The 25,925-nt window shown below is 44.2% G+C and overlaps 1 protein-coding gene across 4 annotated transcripts in view; it reads right to left on the reverse strand.

Moving 5' to 3' along the window:
• prkg1b (protein kinase cGMP-dependent 1b) overlaps positions 1 to 25,925 on the reverse strand; it is an 82,393-nt gene that overhangs the window by 55,474 nt on the left and 994 nt on the right. Inside the window, exons 1-3 of one of the 4 annotated variants that reach the window (XR_013130093.1) lie at positions 23,496 to 24,085; positions 19,436 to 19,602; positions 4,264 to 4,377 (exon numbers count right to left, since the gene is read on the reverse strand). Coding sequence is in view for 3 of the 4 variants with exons in the window: in XM_077000630.1 (XP_076856745.1) it covers positions 4,264 to 4,377; positions 19,436 to 19,602; positions 23,496 to 23,800 (586 nt within the window). In the remaining variant the exon portion in view is untranslated. Of the gene's footprint in view, positions 1 to 4,263; positions 4,378 to 19,435; positions 19,603 to 23,495; positions 24,098 to 25,925 lie in introns of those variants that run through there. The other 3 variants (XM_077000630.1, XM_077000633.1, XM_077000632.1) reach the window with 3 other exon arrangements.

Raw genomic sequence — 25,925 nt, forward strand, 5'->3', positions numbered from 1 at the left:
GTCAGGATGGGGGGTGTAGCTCATTTTCCGAGCACCAACGTGGAGGGACGGGGATCAGGACATATTGGCTTGACTCAGGCACAACACTGGCCGGTGTGAAGAGGAGGTGTGAAGCAGCTCAGGGCCATGAAGGCGGACAGCGGCGAGGGGGGCGTGTGCCATAGAACTGATTCTGTGGTGTCTGTCATGCCATAATGCTCGTTAGGAAACAGGTGGTTCCAGTAACATGCTGGTTTCAAGATTTCTGAGGTGGACACAGTGCTCTGTGCCTTTAGAGGAGGATGGTCCTTGGAGACACTGGTGATGGATGTCCGACTGACAAGGACATCCCTTGTTAGCCTTTGATTAGCCTGGAATCCCAGCTCAAAAGTACTTTTAGGTGACTGAGCTGAGCTGAGTTGTTATAGACTGAGAAAATCTACAATGAGCGAGGAAGGTGGTTTTCAAAGCTGTTTATGGGGAATGCGATCAAAACACATTTTCCAAGAGCCCAATTAGACTGTGGTCTGTTTCGTGAGGGAGTGTCTGGTTCCTCGTGCAGATTTGTAGTAAAAAAATTTACAGGAAATTACATGTAAATCTGGGACAGTAGTAGGATGCCTCATTAAATCAATGGCTGACAGTAGAAAAAGGGAGAAAAAAGGAGAAAAGGCTTTGCAAGCTACAGATGAACTCAAAGACAAACTTCTGAAAGCTCGTGTTGCACTAGAGCAGAGCAGGAAAGCGCCTAATGTGCGTGTGAGTGGAGAGACAGCACAGCTGGGAACACGCGCTCGTGGTCATGATCCACTACAGTGATGTACAACAAAACAAAGCAGCTGAGGTTTAGAGAGCCCTTCTCTTATTAGCTATTAGGAAGTGCACGCAGCTTTGGAATGAAGAGGCAGATGGTTTCAACAATGCTTTCTGATATTACAGTCATAATTATGCCCCAGTGGATGGTTTCATTTGGGGGTGAACATAAGGAGAACCAGTTCAGAGGCAGGATCCCAACAACACACTCCAGTGGAGATAATGGGAGAACATTCCCCTGCCCAGATAAACCCTAAATAAATAAACCATTTTCTCTCTTAAATTACTTTGCATTTAAAAGGCAAAACTCAAAATTCTTGCTTGAGTGGCAGCCGTAGTTTTTAAAAAAGGTGGCATTTATTGAAGTAATATTTACCGTGAAAAAATGGACTCCATGGAAGGGCACTGTGTGAAAGTGGGGGCATTCATTCTCCCCTGAGAATTTCAAAATGCTCTGGTCTCTATGGCAACAAGGCACTTGCAGCACTTAATATGTGAATGGGTGCCAGCAGGTGCCGATGCCTCTCTCTGTCTGTCTGTCCCTCTCTGTCTCACTGTTCCTCTGTCTGTCTGTCTGTCCCCCTCTGTCTCACTGTCCCTCTCTCTGTCTGTCTGTCTCACTGTCCCTCTCTCTGTCTGTCTGCCCATCTATCTGTCCCTCTGTCTCACTGTCCCTCTCACTGTCACTCTCCCTGTCTCTGCCTGTCCCTCTATCCCTTTGTCTGTTCCTCTGTCTCTCTGCCTTTCTGTCCATGTCTGTCCCTTTCTGTCTCTATGTCCTTCTCTCTGTCTCTCTATCCCTCTGTCTGTCCTTCTCTGTCTCTCTGTCCCTCTACGTCTCCCTGTCCTTCTCTGTTCCCCTCAGTCTGGAACAGCTATCCCTCTTTGTCTCTCTCTGTCTTTGTCTCCGTCTCTCTCTCTCTCTCTCTTTCTCTCTCTCTCTCTCTCTCTCTCTCTCTCTCTCTCAACTTCACTTCCTAATGCCTGTAATGAGTGGCAGGGTGGAAATCAGAGAGACACAGATAGCGCAGCTGCTCCTGCACTGCTCAGTGACGCTGAACGGCCTCCCTCATGTCCCAGACGTAGGAGGACCTGGTCTGACAGGGGAACTCCAGGGCAGGCAGAAGCCTTGTCTAGGGTCTAATCACTGTCTCCATAGCCAGGTATTCTTTCTCACTTGGTTAACCTGCTGGGTTCATTCATTTAAACAACAGAGACCCAGAGTGTAAGTTCTCCTTCTGCAATTAACCTGCCACACAGGAGCTTCATCTTGGCTGGCTTGTTTTTGAACAGCCAAGCTAAGACACTGCTGAGGTTTGTCAGTGTTGCACAGTTATCAGAGTAAGCATCTGACTGTCATCCGAGTGACAGTATAACGAAAGCGCAATTATGACAAGCGCGCGAGTATGACGAACTCACGACTTCGCAGACAGCCACACATGCAAACTGAAACAAAACACAAAGAAAATCCCTCAGCACCAGCCAGTTAACCGCTGTTAATGCTAATAACACCTATGCACACTCAGCCTACAAAAGGATTAATGAGGGATTGTAGTATGGGTGTTTTTAGCATGTATGTAGGTTATCATAATGCCTCTCAGATTATAAGGGCTCTTCTCTTCTGCACATCTTCACTTTTCTAACAGGAGCCACACTATTCACTTGCATGTGCTTTAAAAAGCAGCGCCCTTGATACAAAACTGCACTGAGAGACCTGGTAACTGTTCAACTAATGCAAAACAAAATCCCAACAGGCATCTCTCCTCTTGCGTCGTGCCTAGTTTAATGTCTGTGTCATGCTGATCCGTTTCTCTCCCTCTCTTTCTCTTTCACTTCCCCCATGTTTCTCCATCTCTCTCTCTCTCCTCCTAAGACTTATGACTTGCTGAAAGCATGTGCAAATGTATATATAGTGTGTGCATTTTTACAGTGTTTCAAGTATTTTTTTGAAAAGGTGAAATAAAAAACGGATTTCTTTAAAATGCAAAAACAAGCAGGTCATAAAATAGTTTGATCACATTTCCATAAAGTAACAGCTACGACACAAAGGGAGAGAGAGAGAGAGAGAGAGAGAGAGAATAGCAAGCAGAATGAATTGCCTTAGCAGTGATGCGTCGAATGACAAAAACAATGAGATTTGTCTGTCGGAGCACTCTTCCAGAGGAAGAAGGGTGGGGCACTGGCTCTGGGCCATAACAGAGTGTCCTGGGAACACAGAGGGTCCCTGGGAAGACGGGGGGTCTCTGGGAAGAGGGGGGGGTCTCTGGGAAGATGGGGGGTCCATTTCTCTAGTCGTGTTTAGGAGCTTTCACTATCATTCACAACTGTTCAGAATAAGTGCTGCAATGGATCGAAATTAATTGGCAAAACAGAGGCTCAGATAATAGGCTGAGCTCAGTCGCAGTTCTAATCTCTGTCTAGAGCTCAGTTATGTTTATGTCTGGTGTAACGCGAGAGGGATCAGAGCCGTTCTACATTGTGATTTTTAATAATTGATTTAAACAATGCTGGTAAATTAATGCTCTTGGCTAACGTGCATACAAATCAGCTGATCACGTTTTACGGGTGAATCCACGACTCTGTGGTACTTGTTTCAACATCTGAAGCACGGAAAGCACTAAGAGGAAAAGCCCTTTGAATTATTTATTGCTCTTTCCCCATATATGTTCAATTTAAAGACAGATTTGCATTCATGTTTGGCAAATAAGCAGTATTTGTATCTTCCTGAAATATTTATGTCACTGAGATCAATTTGGATCAGTAGTTCATTCTTCTCATAGCTTGTCCTGGGGAATTTGTAACCTTTTAGGTTATATATTGTTATAATAGGATTATCTGTCTGTGCGAGTCTGCGCGCGCATGTGGGTGTGTGTGTGTGTGCGCGTGTGCATGCACATATGTGTGAGCATGAGTACATGTGTTTCCACGGTTACTACTTACTCTTGAGAGTAGCTGCCCTACCTACATTAGCAAAAGAATACCAAAAGAAAATCTGTGTGTTTCCATGGTTACCCTTTCTTGACAGAAGCTACTGTATTCAGGAAGTTGTAGGGGGTTTCCAATACATGTGTGTGTGTGTGTGTGTGTGTGTGTGTGTGTGTGTGCATGATTGTGTGTATGTAATTGTGTGTGCGTATGTGATTGTGTGTATGTAATTGTGTGTGTGTGTGTGTGTGTGTGATTGTGTGTTTGTGTATGTGTGAGTGCATATTTGTGTGTGCGTATGTGATTGTGTGTATGTAATTATGTGTGCGTATGTGATTGTGTATATGTAATTGTGTGTGTGTGTGTGTGTGTGTGTGTGTGTGTGTGTGTTCATCTTGGCGATGAACACTTACCTTTTCTGAGCTGTAAGTCAAAGCTGCACCTCTGCCTGTAAGGATGATACCATGCCCTTCAGGCTGCCACGCTCCAGCGGCCACACGCCTACATGGCTACTGAACAGGAGTTTGAGAAGAGACAGTCACTCACTCTGCACAGTGGCGGTCCTGGTGCAGTTGTAGAGGATGGCCAGCTCCCCGAACACCTTGCCTGGTCCCATGGTGCACAGCTTCATCCCCTCTTTGGTCACCTCCACTTTGCCATCTGAAAGTAACCAGAGGACACCATGCTTGAGGCGGCTGTGGAACCCCGGGCTGTGACAGCCAGCACAACAGGCTGGGATCGGCTATCCTGCGGATCGGGACACGCTGGGCTAATGCATCCAAACAAAAGTCTCCTGTCATTAGTCCAGCTGCCATCAGCAGGGGCTGTGCGGGTGGGGGAGGGGGAGGAAGGGCAGGATGAGTGTGCAGTGTGAAAGCGCACACTGACACAGGTGAGCAGCAGACAGCGCACTTACACTAGGCAGTCCTAAAACAGAAAGCAGATATGTTTTTTGTTTTTTAAACAAAAAGTTCAAGCTGATTGTTTACCTTTAGGGTTTAAGGAGTCCAGTCACAAATCAATGATCATGTAAAAACTGAAAAAATACTTTGATTCCTCAGGAAGAGTCACTACACTGTCTTCCCTGTAAACCGTCTTTGCTGAAGCAGTCTCTTGGACACTGTTGGACCTCTCAGCTGTCAGCCAGCCAACGATGAAACAGGAAACACTGTTTTCTTGACAGTGCCACTCTAACCAGCCACCTGCAAGCTGTCCTCCCATCAACACCCAGCAGGTAAATACAATAAATGCATCATCTTTAAAGCGCAAAATAAACATTGCTATAGCAAACTGTGGCGATAATAGAGCTCATCCATCAAAATGTCACGACCCTCTTTTTCCCCCACCTGCCAACCACCTTCAGTGCCAAACACATTTATTACATTTCTGTCATCAGCTGAGCGCTGACAACTTTATCTCTGAAAGAGTTGACAGGATAATATGAGGTGCAGGACAGACCACAAAAGAAGCAGGTGACTTCATCATGCAGATCTGGTTATCGGCCCGATGCAGTCAAGTCCGGTTCCTCTCGCTCCAACGCGTGTATTCAGACCAAAAGACACAAGTATTGTGACACGTGTCCTTTTGATTTTGTCCTTCTCCAAAAAGCCAGGAGGTGATGCGTGCACAAACACGTGAACACATCAGTTATTATGCAGTTCAATATTGGGGAAGAGCAGCTGCCAGCTAACAGCGTAGTCACTATGGCACAAATTGTGTGTGCTCCGTGAGAGCCTTTTTAAGAGTATGTTCATCCATCTCATGCTTTTCTTCTGCCTAAAAAGAAATGGCAAAATGCTTCCTGAACAGCATCAGTTCGAGACTGGCATGTTCGTATTTTGTAACACAAGTGTGCCTCAACAGACTGCTAGAGCTGAAAGGCACCATCTACTATCCCCCATCCTACAGCAACCACCATTCAGCCGGACACGTGTGCTGGTGACACGTGCTGCATGGGAGTCGTGTGGAAGACCATCAATGTTTACATGTGGTGTGCGGTGAGGCCGAAGTTGCCACGGCACCTCCTGGGCCTCCCATAGAGCTCCCTGTCACCACCACGATTTAGAGCAGCCTGCGTAAGTTCAGGAGGAGCGACTGTGGTAGTTGAAGCAGCCTCTCACATTCACTGTGTGAACTCAATTTCGGCTCCCCAGAGTATGATGAACTCACAGCATATAAACTGCCTTGCAAACATGCGCACACAAACACCCATGCGTGAATGCACAAAATTCACACCAGCGAGCACCCTCCTGGTTCCTGTAGCAGTAGGGTGGCACTGCTTTGGGGAGAATTGAAAAGACGTGGAGAAGCTACCAACCTGCCTGTGCAGAGAAGACATGAACCTGCGTGCATGGGTCAGTCATGGAACCATCACGCCAGGGACAGGCCTGTGCTCCTAGGCCAGGACACATGGCCTTTCAGCATGAATAGGAGAATAATCACTGAAGAAACCCCAAGCACAGTCAAAGTCATCCTCCTTTTCAAAACACCCTTTCACCACAAACATGACATCTGCAAGTTAATGTCACACATTAGACAGGTTGTGTGGTGAAGGCTTCATTGTGTCCCCAAGGTGGCGCAACATGTCTGGTTCAGACAGCGAAATGAAGAGCAGTCATGCAGACTCATGTGGTATGAGCCCCTAACACCTCTGCTAATTCCAAATGGTTCTGAACTGAAGTTCACTGCATTTTTTGTGTAATGTTATTATTTCACTACAAGGCAATTTTATGTGAAGGAGAGCTTTTGATTCTTAGTGGAATGCATTGTACAGTTTACATATTTACCAACAGAATGTAATATCAGAAAATATTTCAAGGTGCCAGTGGGATTAAGTAATTTTGCATACTGATTAATGGCAGAGATAACTGGACGTGCCCCAATTGAACTACTGCAGCCTCCTGGAGTCCCAGATCACGGCAGCATGATCAAATCACATGACTGGGGTCCCAGATCACGGCAGCATGATCAAATCACATGACTGGCATCCCTGATCACGGCACCATGATCAAATCACATGACTGGAGTCCTTGATAAGAGCAGCATGATCAAATCACATGCCTGGAGTCCCAGAACACGGCAGAATGATCAAATCACATGACTGGAGTCCCTGATCACGGCAGCATGATCAAATCACATGTCAAGTTGCACAGTTAAGTTGAACATTGCTGTCAACCTGCAAAATGAATTCCAGTCTAGTTTTTGTTTGCTGCAAACAAACCAATTAGAAACTACAATATATACAATGAAATAGATGTATAAGGTTTGGTTTTATCTCATTATACATTTACAAATTCGCATTTGGGCAGTCATGGTCCTGTGGTAGAGAACTGGTCTTGTGACCGGAGGGTCGTGGTTTAGATTCCCAGGCCTGAGGCCATGACTGAGGTGCCCTTGAGCAAGGCACCTGCTCCCTGGGCGCCAGGCTAGGGCTGCCCACGGCTCTGGGCATGTGTGCACCACAGCCCCCTAGTAATCACTAGTGTGTGTGTGTGTGTGTGTGTGTGTGTGTGAGTGTGTGTGTGTCTGTGTATGTGTATGTGTTTGTCTGTGCATCCTTTGTTTTCATTCATACATCATTGAGGATTTCTGTGCTCTTTAAAGTAAAATAACAATTTTTCAAATCTGATTTTTGTGTTTTGTATTTTTTTTATCTTATCATATAGCTAATGATGTACTGTAAAAATATACTTAACACTAGCATAGTGAACATTATTTGTTTGAATAGTTTGGTTTGAATAGTGTGCTATCAATTGGGTTTGCTACACTGATCACTATGGTACTGATATTCTGTTGATCGTCTGTTGTTTGTTCATCATTACCATGTCCAGTTTGTTAGCCATGACCATTTCTCTCAGTAAATGCTACAGCAGGGGTGCTCATTACGTCGATCGCGATCGACCGGTCGATCGCGAAGGAAGTGTGGGTCGATCGCGAAGGAATGTGCGTAGATCGCGTCACATAAAATAGTAGTAGATGAATCGCACATCTGCACTGACGGTTGTATTTTGATTGACATTCACGGTAGCCAATCTGCAATCCACTCAACAAATTACGTTCGCCACCCCCCCCCCCCCCCCCCCCCCCCCCCCTCCGGCTCAACATTCGCCACACACACCCCCCCCCCCCCTCCGCTCAACAAATTACGTTCGCCGCCACCCCCGGTAGATCTTTCTGACTTGGTCATCTTATAAGTAGCTCGCAAGCTGAAAACTGTGGGCACCCCTGTGCTACAGAATCTTAGCTTGGCCACACTCTTCCATGTTTGGGGGTGTATCCCCTTTGACACCAGAACTTCCATCCCATGCTCGGCATAGATGTTCTGGAATTCTATACCAGCCACTTGGTCATGGCATTCCATGTACCCCCGTATCAGTTAGCATTTTGCACCCCCCTGTAATGTGTTGGATTGTCTCAGGTGCATCTCTGCACAGCCTCTATTGGTGTGGTGTGGTAGATCCCAGCCTCTATTGGTGTGGTGTGGTAGATCCCAGCCTCTATTGGTGTGGTGTGGTAGATCACAGCCTCTATTGGTGTGGTGTGGTAGATCCCAGCCTCTATTGGTGTGGTGTGGTAGATCACAGCCTCTATTGGTGTGGTGTGGTAGATCCCAGCCTCTATTGGTGTGGTGTGGTAGATCACAGCCTCTATTGGTGTGGTGTGGTAGATCCCAGCCTCTATTGGTGTGGTGTGGTAGATCCCAGCCTCTACTGATCTAATATTATGAGCTTTTTCCTGTGCTGCCTTGATTGGTGCATTTGTGTTGCTTTCCAATCAAGCCTTCTCCAGCCAGTAGAAGGAATTTTCTATATCATCCATTTCCATTTGCCTTTGGGGTTTATGCTCCCATGACAGTTCCTGCTCCTCCACATGGGTTTCTACTGTGTGAGTTATTCACTAAGCATTTTCCTGATGTACTCCTGGATCTTGGTTGTTTCATCCTGGATAGTGGCACTGATGCTCACTAGACTTCTTCATCATTTCCATTTGCCTGTGGTATTTCAAGTGCTGCCCTCAACATCTGTGATGTTACCTTCTGTCAGTATGATCTTCTCAGTACTAACCACCTTTCCTCTCCTTGTAACCATCTGATTACACTTATCCAGTCCGAAATATATTCTATACCTACAGCTCCAGACTCTGACATGGTCCACACCTATTGGTTGAAGAATCTAACTGCATTCTATCAGTGCCTAACAGCACAAATGAACCAGCTGCTAACGGATGAAACCCACGCACATGCACACTGAATAATCTGCAATGGAAACCAAACATAACATACTGCAGCTACCTAGGGTCAAAAAGGGTTCATGCTTCTTGTGTCATCTGGTCAAGCTTAATTACTGAGATAGAGGCTATGTCCTCCCCAAATGTTTGATCTCAAAAACCCAGCCAGGAGATTCAGGTATATATGTGTGCCACTGCACAAGCTGGCCCTCAGCCACCAGGTCACGAGTCCCAGCTCTTTTCTAGGAGTCAGCTCCCCACTGGAGTCAGCTGGAATCAGCTCCACACTGGAGTCAGCTGGAATCAGCTCCCCACTGGAATCAGCTGGAGTCAGCTCCCCACTGGAGTCAGCTGGAGTCAGCTCCCTACTGGAGTCAGCACCCCACTGGAGTCAGCTCCCTACTGGAGTAAGCACCCCACTGGAGTCAGCTGGAGTCCGCTCCCCACTGGAGTCAGCTCCCCACTGGAGTCAGCACCCCACTGGAGTCAGCTGGAGTCAGCTCCCCACTGGAGTCAGCATCCCACTGGAGTCAGCTCCCCACTGGAGTCAGCAACCCACTGGAGTCAGCTCCCCACTGGAGTCAGCACCCTCTGACAGGCTTTGCATGCTTTCCTGACCAACTGCCAGTCATAACACTGGTGTCATCCTTGGCATGGCAGCCATGTTCACCTCAAGTCAGCTTAGATACAGGAACAAATCCTGTATCTGCGGGTGTCAATCAGATCTCCTATCAATCAGATCTCCTATCAGACCTCCTATCCCTGGTCCTAGACAACATTCCATATACAAGTAATTTTTATAAAACCATGTTAATTTTGCATGAAAAAAAAAACCTTATAGATTTGAAAATAGATCTACTTGAGCAATCCCATTGCCATTTTGACAATATGACAGTTTACATGTCTTGTTGGTTTGCTAAAGAAATTAATTCCGATTGGATAGAACTAATGTATGCCACTAGTGAAGAATTTCCTTAGCGCTCTTACTAAAAAGGCTCCTCAGCATAGAACACATACCATCAACATACCAACATATAATCAACTCTAGTGGAACATTAAGTGGTTGAGTAGATTTGGTTAGACATTCTAATGAAGGTGACAAAAATATGGTGCATATGCTCACTATCATCCAACTCTTCTTTACAGTTTCTGATTACAAGAATGATGTGGAATTGCTGAGACTTTAGAGGCAGATCACTGTTAACTTTCATAGATGAGATGGTCCATTTTGTCACGGTACAGCTCTGACTCCTCCCCTCATGTGATAATACCACTGTCACGGTACAGCCCCTGACTCCTCCCCTCGTGTGATAATAACACTGTCACGGTACAGCTCCTGACTCCTCCCCTCATGTGATAATAACACTGTCACGGTACAGCCCCTGACTCCTCCCCTCATGTGATAATAACACTGTCACGGTACAGCTCCTGACTCCTCCCCTCATGTGATAATACCACTGTCACGGTACAGCCCCTGACTCCTCCCCTCGTGTGATAATAACACTGTCACGGTACAGCTCCTGACTCCTCCCCTCATGTGATAATAACACTGTCATGGTACAGCCCCTGACTCCTCCCCTCGTGTGATAATAACACTGTCACGGTACAGCCCCTGACTCCTCCCCTCGTGTGATAATAACACTGTCACGGTACAGCTCCTGACTCCTCCCCTCATGTGATAATAACACTGTCATGGTACAGCCCCTGACTCCTCCCCTCGTGTGATAATAACACTGTCACGGTACAGCCCCTGACTCCTCCCCTCGTGTGATAATAACACTGTCACGGTACAGCTCCTGAATCCTCCCCTCATGTGATAATAACACTGTCATGGTACAGCCCCTGACTCCTCCCCTCGTGTGATAATAACACTGTCACGGTACAGCCCCTGACTCCTCCCCTCGTGTGATAATAACACTGTCACGGTACAGCCCCTGACTCCTCCCCTCATGTGATAATAACACTGTCACGGTACAGCCCCTGACTCCTCCCCTCATGTGATAATACCACTGTCACGGTACAGCCCCTGACTCCTCCCCTCGTGTGATAATACCACTGTCACGGTACAGCCCCTGACTCCTCCCCTCATGTGATAATAACACTGTCACGGTACAGCCCCTGACTCCTCCCCTCATGTGATAATACCACTGTCACGGTACAGCCCCTGACTCCTCCCCTCGTGTGATAATAACACTGTCACGGTACAGCCCCTGACTCCTCCCCTCGTGTGATAATAACACTGTCACGGTACAGCCCCTGACTCCTACCCTCATGTGATAATACCACTGTCATGGTACAGCCCCTGACTCCTACCCTCGTGTGATAATAACACTGTCACGGTACAGCCCCTGACTCCTCCCCTCGTGTGATAATAACACTGTCATGGTACAGCCCCTGACTCCTCCCCTCATGTGTTAATAACACGGTCACGGTACAGCCCCTGACTCCTCCCCTCATGTGATAATAACACTGTCACGGTACAGCCCCTGACTCCTCCCTTCGGGCGTGTCCGTGTGTTTGTTGTTGCATCTATACCTGTCCATATATGTACCCCTGTGTGTGTGTGTGTGTGTGTTATTCGTGTTATCTGTCCCTTATTGTCAACTTGGTATTTAGGTTTGTGTCTCGTCATCATCAGTTGTCGGTTTGTTTTGACTTGCGTGAGTATTGTGTGTTTAAGTGATAATGCGCTAATAAGCTAATAAACACGGCAAGCTGCTCTCGCCTGGAATCCTGTTCTCCGCACCTCCACATAACACTTCTATGTTAAACATATAATATGTTTAGTGATGGGTAGATGTTTCTTAAATAGATAGATGTTTCTTGGGGACTAACTTAAAATGGCACCAGACCAGCACTGGGAGGCTTCCAGCTGAACACAAGCTTCAGTTCTTATGATGTTGGGTACACAGTGAAGACGTTATCGTGAGATAGATAGATACTTTATTGATCCCAGAGGGAAATTCCTGAATTCCAGTAACAAGGTACATGACAAATTACAGCAGCAAAAAAGGTACATGACAAAAATTACAGCAGCCAAAATTAGTAGTGGAACAATGTGCAATAATGTGTGGAAGTGGAAGTATTGCAATAATACAATAGTACAAGTAATCGTGATAAGTTGGACACCTGTCTCTTTCAGACAGCACTCCAGCTCTTCCCTTCCATTTCACTATCTTGCATTTATTAAGGCTTGTTGCATGATTCGCACGGCATGGCTTTTCAAGGTAATGAGGACTCTGCACTTCCTCATAGACCCGGGGAGTTGAAGGATGGCCAGTCAGGCAAAGCCTCGCGGGGTCCATTTGCACATTATCTGATCTGCTAAGAAAGAAGCTGAAGCTGATCCACTGTGCCATTGTCTTGCGTTGGTAAATCATTACCCAGACGCTGTGACACGCCCCCTCCTGTGCCTTTTACTATTGCAATGTGCAAAACGTGTGATCAAAATGATGGCAAGACAGTCTGCAGCAGTCTTACCTTCCTCACATCACAGCTTTTAGGGCCACGATTCCTGAAATCATCATAGTGTTAAGATCTTAAATGAGAGAGAGGATGTTGGGTAATACTCGCTCTACTACTGAAAGATGATCTTTGTTTTATGACGCTTTGGGGAAAACCAGCCGTGAGCAATTGGGCAGTGGGAAACGTATGCTGAACAGATGAAACAGCTATCATATCGACAGATGAATATAACAGAAACAGTAAATGCATACTGTAATATGCCTGTTTGTATGCTGCGGTTTTTTTTTCCATTTCAATGCCCACGTATAAATTACAAACTGCATCTCATTCAAGAAATGATAAATGACAAAATAAGGAGTAATAATTCTTCACACAAACCCAAACATATTTCATCTTTCTGGTTCCTTTATATGAAATGGGATTCTTTCCTTGCCTCAATAAGGTTCTCCAGAGCATGTTGTCATGACAAAACATTTATTACTTTGTTACCACAAAGCAATATGCATAGCATCTTACAAGAGGCCAAAACAATAGTGAATGCACATGAATAGACAAAACGCAAATGGGACGTGGCTCGGAACATTCATCTAAAGATAAAACATTACTTTGATGGGTCTCTCTATTCAGTAATCAAAACCTTCATTCATAATGCGTTGACGACACATAGGAAATGAATATTATCATGAGGCTCTTTTATCAATTTATCTGAAAGCTTAACTTAGCAAAAGCATCAAGAGATTAATGTCAGTACTAAATTGCACAGCTGCTACAAATTATGAGCATAACTGGTGACATTAAATAGGCTTTGTTTTCGTAATAATCAGTCTATCTTACTAAAATGTCTTCCTCCGTGGTGCTGAGATATTGCACTGGACACAAATCTATGGTAAACTATGTAATTCAATCTAATGCATTGCTGCAATGGCACGCCAAGGTCAAACATTTGCATGATTTTATTGATTTGTAGTGTGCTGAATGTCTGGATCCTTTACAACTACAGGCTGTTTGCTAACACCATTATAGTCTTGCTTCCAGATTTTACATATACCATTGAAACTAGGTAGACACTGCAACAGCACACCTTCACACTGTATCTCGCTAGTGAATGACAGCACTTGCGTACAAGCAAATGGTATACAACCAGCACAGATAACCCATACATACTACCAATACATACAACCAGTACATTCAATCAATACATACAATCAATACAGATAACCCATACATACTACCTATACATACAACCAATACATACAATCAATACATGCAACCAACAGATGACCAATACATACTACCAATACATATAACCACTGCATACAACCAACACAGATAACCCATGCATACTACCAATACATACAACCAATACATATAACCAATACAGCTAAACTATACATACTAACAGTACATACAACCAATACATACCACCAATACATACAACCCATACACAACCCATATATAGCTACAATCAATACAAATAACCCATACATACAACCAACACAAATAACACATACATACTACCAGTACATACAACCAATACAAATAACACATACATACTACCAGTACATATAAACAATACATGCAACAGATGCATACAACCCATACATACAAACAACACATACAACCAATACAGACAACCCGTACATACCACCAATACATACAACCCATATTTGTCTTATATTATTTTAGCCACTATCACACAGGTGGGTTTAATATGTATAATTTGTTGCCATTTTGTATGTTATCCTCTACCCTGTTCATCACTGGTCAGTTTCTGATCACAAAACCACTGTATATTATTTGTACTACCAACTTTTGCAATGACACTAAGCATTGGCTCAGTTTAAAAGGAGTGTGAGTGATTGCACCCAGCTACCGAAATCATATGAATGTATTAGGCACAGCAGTGCTGCTGGAGTTTTCATAAGTGCCAGTGTCCCCTATAGACTGATAAGCTATCCAGACAATAGTCCCCTGTTCAGAAACTGACCAGTGAGTTGGAGGATGGCTAATACAAATTGTATATGACAGAATGATATAGCACCTATGTCAGCACCCAAGGACACGTTACTATCATCACACCACACGGCCAGTTGTGCATAGTGCAGTCTCAACCAGGAACCACAGCCCCGTGGAGGACCGCCTCAGGGAGAGGGGACTGCTGCCAGCACAGCACAGAGCGCAGTGGCCACTCATTCACACCAGAATATTTTGAGGGGAATTTTTCTAGCCAATTCACCTAACCTCTATGTTTTTGGACTGTGGGTGGAAACTAGAGACCCGGGAGGAAACCGACACAAACAAAGGGTGCACATGAAAACTCCAGCAGGACCCTAGCGCTGACACGCAGCCACGCTAACCACCACACCACCGTGCCCCCCAGGCCAGAAGATTGGCAACCATCCCTATTATTAAAGCAGGCAGTGGTGGTATATGATCATGACTGCCACCTGCGATGGTATTCTAACTCTAGACATTCTACACGTACACTTCCTCACAGGTTAGACTACCAAACGAGGTTCTTTCTCATTCTAAAGCTGTTTTCTCAGTGGATTGGACCCCTAGGTTGGAGAGGCATATTTTTACTGTAGACAATCTAACATTAAAGATTTAAGTAAGAATGTTGAGCACATTGGACCCAAGTAATTAAGTGAGACCCGGTGATTGGAGTGGCGAAGCACTGGACCAGGTCCAGAAACAGAAGTGGAACAGAAGTCTATCTAACTCCTACACTTAACTCACACCGCATGCCAAACACTGGCCATGAACACATTTCAAACCCAGTATCACTGGGTTCGCGCTTTGCAGCTACGGAAATCGCATGTGAATCACTTTCACATCAATTCTAACATACAGGAATTCAGTGCTTCTTTAAAACTTTCATAAGCATTTGGGTATTATTTGGGAATTACAATAAAGCCATGTTGAAATAATAAGCAAAAACACCAGTGTTGAAGTAGCCCCTAATAGTAGTGAGTAATGTAAAGTAACGTGTGTATGCACTCAGATAAATGCACATGAAAACTGTAAGAGTTAATTGAGGCTTTAGTTGGGCAAGTGCACATCCGTACACAAAGGCCTAATCTGGAGATTTTCACACATCTCATGTGTGAATGTAATATATAGCTTGGCTTCTCATTAGCCTTTTTTTGTAACTCCCTTAATTAAAGCTCCATATCAGATTTGTCTGACTGAGCTCATTATCGTGTTATCTGAGCCGAGACACTGTGTCCAGACGGAGTCGTTTCAGAGTCCAAAGTCACATTTATGAAACTGTGGGCATTTTTCTTTTGGAAAGTTAGCACTGTATTCACACCGGGGCGACGCTCTGATTAGCAGCACAGGGAGATGCAACGCCTTGGACCTGAGAACTTCCACAAGACCCTGAAGCTTCAATGGCCAAAGGCCAAGTGAACGGAAGAATTTCACCTGTGCACCTGTCTTCACCCAGACTGACTCCCAGTAACAGATTGTCATGGCAATCCTGATGTAGGACAACGTCTCTGTATAACTTTAAAAAGACAAATATTGATATGATGGAAAGTGAAGCTGAGATTTGTGCTGGTTCTGCTGAGGGGGTGGAAGCAGCCTTGCTGGGCACGAGCTTTACTTTATCCCCTGACTGATCCAGCTTTCACATGGTCAGAAAAACAGCTCTCTGTTCCAGACTGGATTCATGGAACAGGACAAAGTAGAAGCTCATGATATAGAGGCTGTTTTTGAGCAGGCCAGTGTTTGTTTGCTTGCTTGCTTATTTGTTTCGTGAGGTTTGTTTGGGCAGACAGGCATAGTCACTGGCCCAGCTGTCCTCAGTCTAATGTTGCTTCTACTCTTCTATTACCACAAACAAACCCTTATACGATATATTAGTAGAACAAGAACAAGAGTTTTTTGTGGCAGCTGTGTAATGACTGTGGCATGTAATTTGCATCATGTTAATTGCAGCCTGTTAGCTTTCACTTCTTGTTAGCACTGTTAGCATTGTAACTGGAATAAACAGGGATGAGACGTTGAAGGACCTCTGAATATGTTTTGGTTGATCAGATAAACATTCTTTATCAAAACATTAATAAAAAGATCATTCAACAGCTTCAGTGTTAACTCCTAGAACTTCAGAAGTGCTTTGCTTTTCTTTTATTACAGCTCAAAAGTGCAGAACACATATCCAGAAAAGCAGAATGTTTTGGTACAAAGGTCCAGAGTTGCTTATCGTAATGTGAAAATGATGATCCAGTGATAATGATAATGATCCAATGTCTTTTTCTGAGAGGGGATGCTATATATATAATTTGATGTAAATAAGTTACCAAGGATGAGCATTCAGCAGGTTGCTATGCAACCATCAGCATGCAGAGACAGTGGCAGTTTGGCAAATGAGCTGTTTGAACTGTTACACTCTTCCAGAGCTCAGATCCAACGCATCTGTGCTTTTCCAAAAAGAAAATCCAACGACTCTCACATTGGCCTATTTAAAACTCTCACGCGGGTTAAACGTAGCCCAGTTTCATCATTAGAACAGCAGATGGGGACACTGGGGGAGGATCTTCTTCTGTTTAGATCACACAATCTAAAAGCATGCAATAAAAGGATCCTCCTGTGATTGAGGTCTAACAGTATTTTGTCACCATTTTACCACATTATCTAATTCTGTCTCCAATCAGCAGTGTCAGCGGAAGCACTTAATTAGACAGGCACGGAATGATGTCAGGATTGTACATTTTACACAATTCTTCCCCCCCCCCCCCCCCCCCCATACAATTTCAATCAACTGCGCGCAAACACAATTGTCAGTTCATCCGTGTCAGTATTAAACCTGGCGCTGCTAACCTGTATGGTGCTGCCTGTTTTGTCAACAGCATTCTTCGAGTCACAGAAAAACTGAATTCCTGTTGTTACCAAAAAGTCTGAGCTGCAGCACCACAGATGTGGTTCAGACTGACGGCTGTCAGATTCCCTAGTTTCTCAGAACTTAATTAGAATGCGTGCAGAGCTGCCAACAATTTGGTGCAGGCGAAATGCCCTAATTGCATATCCAATAAGTCAAGCGAAAAAGCCAGAAAGGGGGACAGTGTGAGCAAAACAGGCTCATTAGACAGTGTGCTCACTTTCCCACACATGCCCCTCTTCCTCCCCCCAAACGCTCAAACTGAAGCACCCCGTTAACACCACACATGAGAGCAGCTAGCGGCTACAGTCTGCTGCCTCCACCTGTCAAAGCCAGGGCACGACACAGAGGAGGGAGAGGAATCAAACACAACAGCACAACGGCCCGTTATGGCCACGGAGGTACAAAAAGCCTTTTCTGACAGGCAGGAAAACTAGCCTGGGTGTGTGTGTGTGTGTGTGTGTGTGTGTGTGTGTGTGTGTGTGTGTGTATGTGTGTGTGCGCGTGCGTGTGCGTGGGGTAGGGGGGGGGGGGGGGGGGGGGGTGTCGTCTGACACAGCAGTACGGGTCTGTCAATTTGAGTCCATAACACAGTAGTGGCTGGGACGATAATCTTACAGGCTTAAACAATAGATGGGGTGGGGAATAAGGAGCTGCTTGGAAGAGGGCTCGTGCGGGGACGCCCTGGCTGCTATGGGAAGGCAGGCAGAAGGAGTCTGCCGCGTCTCTAGGGCTCCTGCGCACCTCCCCAGCACCCCGAGCTGGGACGTCTCCTCCGCCGCAGGCCCAGACGCTCCGCAGGATGCAGAGACTGCGTCTCACTTGGTATTTCGTCACGCAGCTCCTTGCACTGCCCTCTGGAGCTTCAGAGCTGTGTATATTTCAGACTGCCACAGCAGTGTGGAGGGGGAGGATGCCTCAGTAAGAACCAATTTCTGTCCTGTGCCAACTCCCTCCAAGTGACCCTATAGGGACCTCCAGGCACAAGCAGTGGAGGACAGAGGACAGAGGAGCTGAGGTGATACCTGAGCTTCAATTGTTTGGCTTGCTTGTGCGCAACCCATGACAGAGCAAAACCAGACAGACAATAATGAAATCAGCACAAGGATGTGCTCCTGGTCCTACTCCGAGCTCAGACCACAACAAGGAATGCTAATAAGTCAAAAACAAAAATAATATCCCGTTGATTATTTCTTGCATTTAAAGACCTTTAGATTCCAGACACGGCTGTGTATTTCAAGCACAAACTGCAATAATGTGAAATGTTACGACTTGGCAAGCGCCGGTTGTGAGCGTGAGCGCAGGGCCACACGGACGGCACCTGTGGCACAGAGGAGGCTCGTGGTGAATTTGAAGTTCTTTGCAGTCAAACGTTTGTGCACATCTGAAAGTCTTTCCAAACCTGCAGGGAAGTGCTCGCTATCAGCCCAGCTTATGCAGAACAAAAAAAACAACCTGGAAATGCTTTTTGAAAAAAGGACAGCTTTTTTTTTTTACCTCAGCCCACTCAAAATCCGATTGAACAGCATGAAAAAGGAAATGTGAATGATATTTCTGCCACAAACAGGAGCAACAGAAAATAGTTTGCTGTGTAATTGTGTCCAGGGTCACCATTCAATAGCAGCATTCAAGCCTGGCATCTGAAAATGACATGTTGGGCTGAAAGCGTCGTAAGACAGGGCGCAAAAAGATTTTATAAATAACACTGAAATGAATTGCAATGAAACATAATACTCAGCAATCAATAGTATTACAGATTGAATCTAACAATTATTGATTAACCATGGTAGAAAGATTTCAATACCGAAATCAGTTTGTAAATGCCCATTACCTTAAACTTCTGTGTCTATAATGCATGACAGATGAATACTGAGTACTGACTTCTGAAAACATGTAAGGAAATCACTGATATTCCCTCAGTAGTGGACCATGTCTGGCATTACCCTTAAATAACTTAGAATGTCGGTAGTGCAGTTTCCAATAGCCATGACTATGCCAGGATTAATTCGTGCCAGGGACACCAGACCTTAGTATTATAAAACTAATAACTGGAGACTGAAAAAGGTATTTGAAGGAAGTACTAATAATTTTGTTTTATTTTTTATTTATAAATCTATGTTACAGTGCCTGCATGTAAACGTTTACCTTCCATGACGTAAACGAGAGATCCCACATCGCCCTCTTTAATAATGCAACTCTCCTTGTCATACTCCACAGGGTACATGCAGTCCACGATCTCCTGGATCTGAGAAATCTCCAGGTTCTTCATGAAGTCATTGTCCAGAATAGCCTCCTTGATTAACTCCTTGGACCTGTAGATGAAAAAGGTCTTAAGTGCTGGAAACACACCAAGTATATCATTATATAATTATATATTATTGTTGTGGTTATAGATGTTGATAACAACAATATAATTAATACATGAGAAATAAGGAATATAATAAATAATAGAAATACATACAAAGACAATAGAGTACATTTACATCGAGGAAAAAACAAATGCAACCCTTATGGTTTAGCGCAGCACATATGGTCCCTCTGATGATATTCAAGCCTTCTTCTCAGACAACCAGCAACACAGCTCATGGCACAGATCCTCAGAAAGGAGGCTCTCATTCAAAAGACACTAAAAGCGGCTCTGTGCAGCAGATTCAGACCGAAACCGTCTCAAGGCTGGGAGACAAGCTGACCAAAGTGGCCGTTTAAGGGAGAGCCATCACCCTAGACTGTGAATGCACTCAGAGAGGCCAGTGGCAACACCGCAATGTTTCTGACCACGCTGCCGATTCTGTTGGGCATAAGAGGCCTTCCCATTACCACGGCCGAACGTCATTCAGAAGCACCATTTAGGAAGCTGTTATTCCTGTCCATGCTACGGCTGACTTTAATTATCTTATTACACTGATAACGCAGGCGAGAGACATTCTGTCTCCTTGAGAGGAATCAAACCACTCTCCTTCCATGGTAAGGAACGAGTAAACTTGTCACCCCATGGTGGGTGTGTGGTGTGTGGGTAAGTCCTACATCCCTCACATTAGGATATTTCCACCCTCATACTGGGCATCAGTGCGTGCTGAACGGTACAGATGAGAGGGAAATGTTCCAAGACACAAGGCTAAGTGCTCTTGTGTCTCTCTTTCCCTTTTTGTTTTTATTTTTTAATTTTTTTATGACCTCAAGCTGAACTTTACACCATCAATGCAAAATTAGAAAAGCCACCATGTGTTAACTGTCAACGCTGAACTGCAGTTCTCCAACCACAGATCTAATGAATAGGCCAGTAATGAGTCTGTTCGTGTCATACCTCAGCCTGCAGTGCCAGTGAAGCACAGTGTGATTTCATACAAATTTCCATGAGATATACTCATAATAAAGATGTGATTAAGACAACATACAATTGACTAAAAGGATGATAATCGCACCTTTGTAGACCGATTGTGTTACCTTAAAATGATATTTTAAGCCCAGCAGTTCCTTTGCTAATATAAGTAGGTGAATTTGAAATATGAAATGCATTACCCTCCAGTTGTTCTAGATAAAGATCACATTCAAACAACCTGCTGTTTCCTCACAGAGATGTGCAAATAACAACAGGAGCCATGAAAAGAAGATCAAATCCAAAGGACAAGGATTCATGAAGAGCTTCCTCTAGAACCTTATATAGGGCCACTGTGCGACAAGAATTTAATCACATTTTCACTTTCATTGAGCCACTGCACTGGGGGCCACTCCAGTGTCTCTGCTGGTGGTATTACAACATCTCATCTACAGTTTCCAGCATGGATCTGAAAGGTTTTAAAGCAAATCTGTTTGAGTCACCTGTAATAGTTCTCACTACGCAGCAAAGTAAGTTCTAGTAATAAATATAGTACCAAGTCAATACTCTTTTGTGGATGTTGAGGACTGCTGTGACCTCCTGTTCATTAGTGAGATCAGAAAGGCCATCACAGCTGAGTGTCAAAGTTCCTCTTTGAGCCGTCAACCACAGGTGACAGCTAGCATTTCACGACCAGCTCCCTCCAAGGGTGTCCAAACCACACACTGCTTTGAAGGGGGGGTCACCATGGTGACAACAAATGAAATGCCACCTTTTGTCAGGCTTCACAAATTGAATCTCTGAGTCTCTGATATGAGGGACAACAGGCTGGCAGGACTTAGAGGAATGTTGGTGTGATATTTAGCCAGATGGAGCTTGGCTTTGTTAAGCTTTGTTAAGACAAGCTGAATTTTCTCAAGACAATCTGGCATACAGTGTAGGTCAGGACTCTTGTTGTAGTGCGTGTTGCAAGTGTCCTCAGCCAGGTCGTTACCTCTCTCCCAGTCCATGGTTTACAGTGTGTTTCTTAGCCCCCCCAACCTACCCCCACCCCACACTCTTTTGTTTAAAAAGATTTATGTCTTCGAGGCCTTGGAGACCAACGCCGCACAACTGCCTTAAAAGGATAAAGTATGCTCATGCTGATGGATACATTCCGGGAAAAAGGAGCCTTCATGGGGGCCTTGCGCAGAATATGTGCAGTTAATATTCATTTGCAAAACCTCAATGCAAGCCATTCTTTTTGCTGCCGTTTGAATAGCGTGTTGCTGAAAGTCAGCAGAAGGACATTTTACAGTCCATTGACAAACAGAAATGGAGGAAATATATGAAAAGTTCAGCATGTGACAACACCCTGAGGTACTTTGAGAAGTCTGTCTGGGACAAACAGTCGTCTCTGAAATGCTTAACAGTTCTGCCCTGTGTGTAGCAGTTGAACGCTCTGACGTTAGCCAAAGAACATATTTTGACAGCTTTCAACCCACATGGTTTTAAAAATAGTTTCTAAGACAGACCATGGCTGGACATACAACAACCTGTATGAGGACCGCTATGTAGAAATAGAAGCCCAGTGACAACTGAACAGTACCAGTTACCATACAGACATCTAAAGCCCTCACTCTGGATACAAGCACTGCTAAATGCCAGTAATGTAAAAATGTAAATATACAATAAAGTCATGCATACATGTGCCTATTGCTATATATAGTACATTTTATAACATGGACATCCCCCATGTCTTCCGAAGTAAACTACATTAACCAATGAAATCTCTTAAGAGCAGAAGATCCAATACATTTCTGTTAGTAACAAAGTAGCGTCATCTTCTACCACATCATGACAGCACCAGTTTCTGCACATTCAAGTCCTCACTCTAGACTGAGAATTCCCTTCCTCTATGCAGTACCCTAGCTGTGTGGGTACCTTGTAATAATACAGACTCTTGTCAACTTTTGTCAAATTAATATGGCTAATATTTGCTTTCTTTTCACCATCCGTATTCACAACCTGGAGAATGAATGGAAATACAGAAGTAAATACAGAATACTTGTGATGCACACACATGCAGGCAAAAAGTATAATTCTCTAGGCAACACACACACACATACACACACACACACACAGAACAGGGAGTGAGAAGGTGAGAGAGACAGACAGACACAGAGACTGAGACAGAGATGGAGAGAACAAAGATGGTGGAATGAGGAAAGCACAGGTGGAAACCAGTAAAACTGTTCCAGGAAAAGGGACTCCCTTCCAGTGTAAAAACACTCCTCACATTTTATTCTGAATATACTCTAGGTAAAAGTTTCCCAGGGAAAATTGTTTCAATATTTACCAATTTATTGAAAAGGCCACTTTTTAATTAATCAAAAAGGCTAGGATTATGTTCCATGGACAGTTATCCATGATGATACAGTACCATAGAGAGTCTATCACATGAGGTGGCACTTAAGACCTGTGTTTAGACATTCATTCTGGGTTGACTGTGCTACTTAGCCATGAGCAGAAGCAACAAGTGTGAGTAAGATACGTGCTGGTATCAGTGCTTTAAGGGCTACCCCATGCTTCGTCGTGTTATGTAAAGGTGTGCTATCCACACTGGGTCACAATCGCTAGCAATGACTGTCAAGTATGCTGCTACTATCCAGTGACCAAGTGTGGAAAGACTACAGAATTAGTGATATGTAAAAGAATGTTTTGATTTTTTGTACCATGCCAATCTCTCTAAACTCCTTCAGGCATGTTAACACGCCAACTAATTAAATCTCTGTAATATTAGTAAGAATTGTGCTGCTATAATAACTTGTGCATTGCCATTTATTAAGTGTCACATTGGAGACCTATGTCGAAACGACAAAATATAAATATACACATCTGGAAACCTACTGTGGGCTCTTTGGGTAGAAAGGAAGGGTAACTTGGTTAAGATCCTGGATGTCTAGGGCTGTGGGCTCAGCTGATATCGCCTGCCTCTTGGTCCGGTGATGCTCTTGTAGCACGCTATGCGTGTGGACTTGTTGAGTTGCCGGTCTTATTACCGAACGGTATTTGTCCAACTCGTTCTGAAGCTTTTGGATCAGCTCGTCTTTTTGGTCCAGTTCTAACTCCAGCTCGTCGATAAGCGCGTCCCTCTGTCTTAATTCCTCAATCTTTTCTTGTAACGCATACTGAAGATCACGCAAAGTACCCATACCTCAGCGGAGACGGATCGCAACGTCGCGACAAACTTACAGAACAATTAGTCATGAAATGAACAGAGATCGTGTTTGTCCCAGTCCTCCGGATGGTGCGGGTAAATAAAGCCGCAAAGCCTAACCCACTTACTGTTGGCCAAACAAGAAAATTATTAAAACAAATAAACAAAAAAAGCCTCAAGCGCATACGAATTTCTGACACATCACAGCCGGAAAGCGAAGTTTTTACAGAGGACGCATTTTCTTCTCCAGAGACGCCAGTCAGCGCTGAGTGTGTGGCGCGCCTGCAGGATGCCAGACCAGTCGCTCCTCGCCGTGGGAGTAAGAAGTTCGCGGCTCTCCTCCGCGCGGGGAGCAGCCAATGGCAGCGCATCAGCGCACACCTTCACATTGGTCAACCACTCAGAGCGCTCAAGCGGTTTAACCTGCCAGAAAACCTGTTAGAATTCATATCCTCCTTACATCTCTTCTCGCAGCAGCTGCTAAAAATCCTGAAGTTGGCACTGTGCAGCAACTGGCTGTTATAGGAAGCCTATTAATTACAAAGGCTATAGATTTGTTGTCTTGCTTTGTGTTTCTGGGTTTTTTTTTCTGAAATACCTTCATTATGTTATTCTAGGACTTAAACTCTCTTATATGAGTTTTATACTCTACCAGAACTAATATGAATGGCGAGGAAGGCCAAATAGTATTTTGCGAGCACTCTGATTATATAGATTGGGTTTGATATGTTGCTTACTGATTAGTGTTAATTAAAGTGTCAAAACATGATGTAATGTGACATACAGTTCAATACTTCTACACTACATATGGCAAAAAAAAATTTCTTCCAAAGACTACTTCTTGTGATAAATCAGTGTTGTAAAAAGTACTAAGTTACCTATTAGCGTACGATGCTAAATCAGGGCAAGTAATTCGAAAAAAGGACCAAATGCTCCCTCTTGTGGTAAGACTGCAGAATTACAGCTCCAACCTACTGAGATCATTAGTAGAGGGCAGTTAAATACTGTTTACCTTCAAACCAACTAAACCAAATCCAATGTAGAGTAGATTAATCTTGTTCAAAATGTCCACATTAAAACTTTTATTTTTCCCACGCCTCATTTTCACAAAAGGTGAATTCGAATTTATTCTATTTGTCCTTTCGAACAGATCCAATTAAGGGGCCCTGTCGTCTTCGCCAAAGAGTTACAAGATACGGGGGAGCGGGTGGACATCAAAGCGCCCGAGTGAGCGTGAGGAGCAAGAGACATGATGCTAATGCGGGAGAGACGACGCGTAAGCCAGTCGGGGGCACGAGGCACGGAGAACCAAGAGCCTTTTATCTGTCCGAGCAAGATAACACACTTTCCATGCTCAAGTGTTTTTCAAGGAGGTTGTTGATTATATAGTGAGTTCTAAATTAGACCAAGCAAGCCAGGTGTGGGAGGCTGAGTTTGTCAAAGCACAGGATTAGATATTCATAGATATGCAAGCATGACTCTTTTCCCCAGGGCAAAGTATGTGTTTACATGTGAAATTGTATTATTTATACTTATTAAGAATACAAACCCAAATGACATTTGAACTTTATTTATGATGTCTTTTACTGGGGACGCCGCATGTAAAGAAAGCTAAGCTGTTCAATCTACAATTTAGATTTTCACTATCATGGTATTTTAGCGGCATCTAGTGGAAGAAATGTTAACGTTTATAAGTTCATATATATATATGATGAGGAAGGTGAGGGAGAGATAGAGGAGAGATGAGGAAGGTGAAGGCAACAGTAGCATTTCGGAGCACAAAGTGGGAGAAAACCCCCTACATCTACATGCGCTAATAACCTTTTAATGTATCACGTGCATTATTTTCATAATACATAATATTCAATACCATAGCCATGCCTTTGACAAGCTATTTTTAAAACACAATGAAAGTGACATGAGACAAGATTTTTATCAACTGAAAGTAAAACCTGGAAAATTGCATGTCTGCGTGCGCCCTAAATGTCACTGTAAGTTCCTGTGAAATAAAATATTTTGTAATCGTTAAATATTCAACAAGGTTGGGATAGAGCGTTTCGGGGCAGTGAAGAAAGGGTAGGACTGCACACGTGCTTTATAAACAGGACCGTGTAAGGACA

This window comes from Brachyhypopomus gauderio, chromosome 3 (genome assembly GCF_052324685.1).
Source record: "Brachyhypopomus gauderio isolate BG-103 chromosome 3, BGAUD_0.2, whole genome shotgun sequence".
Taxonomy (NCBI): domain Eukaryota; kingdom Metazoa; phylum Chordata; class Actinopteri; order Gymnotiformes; family Hypopomidae; genus Brachyhypopomus; species Brachyhypopomus gauderio.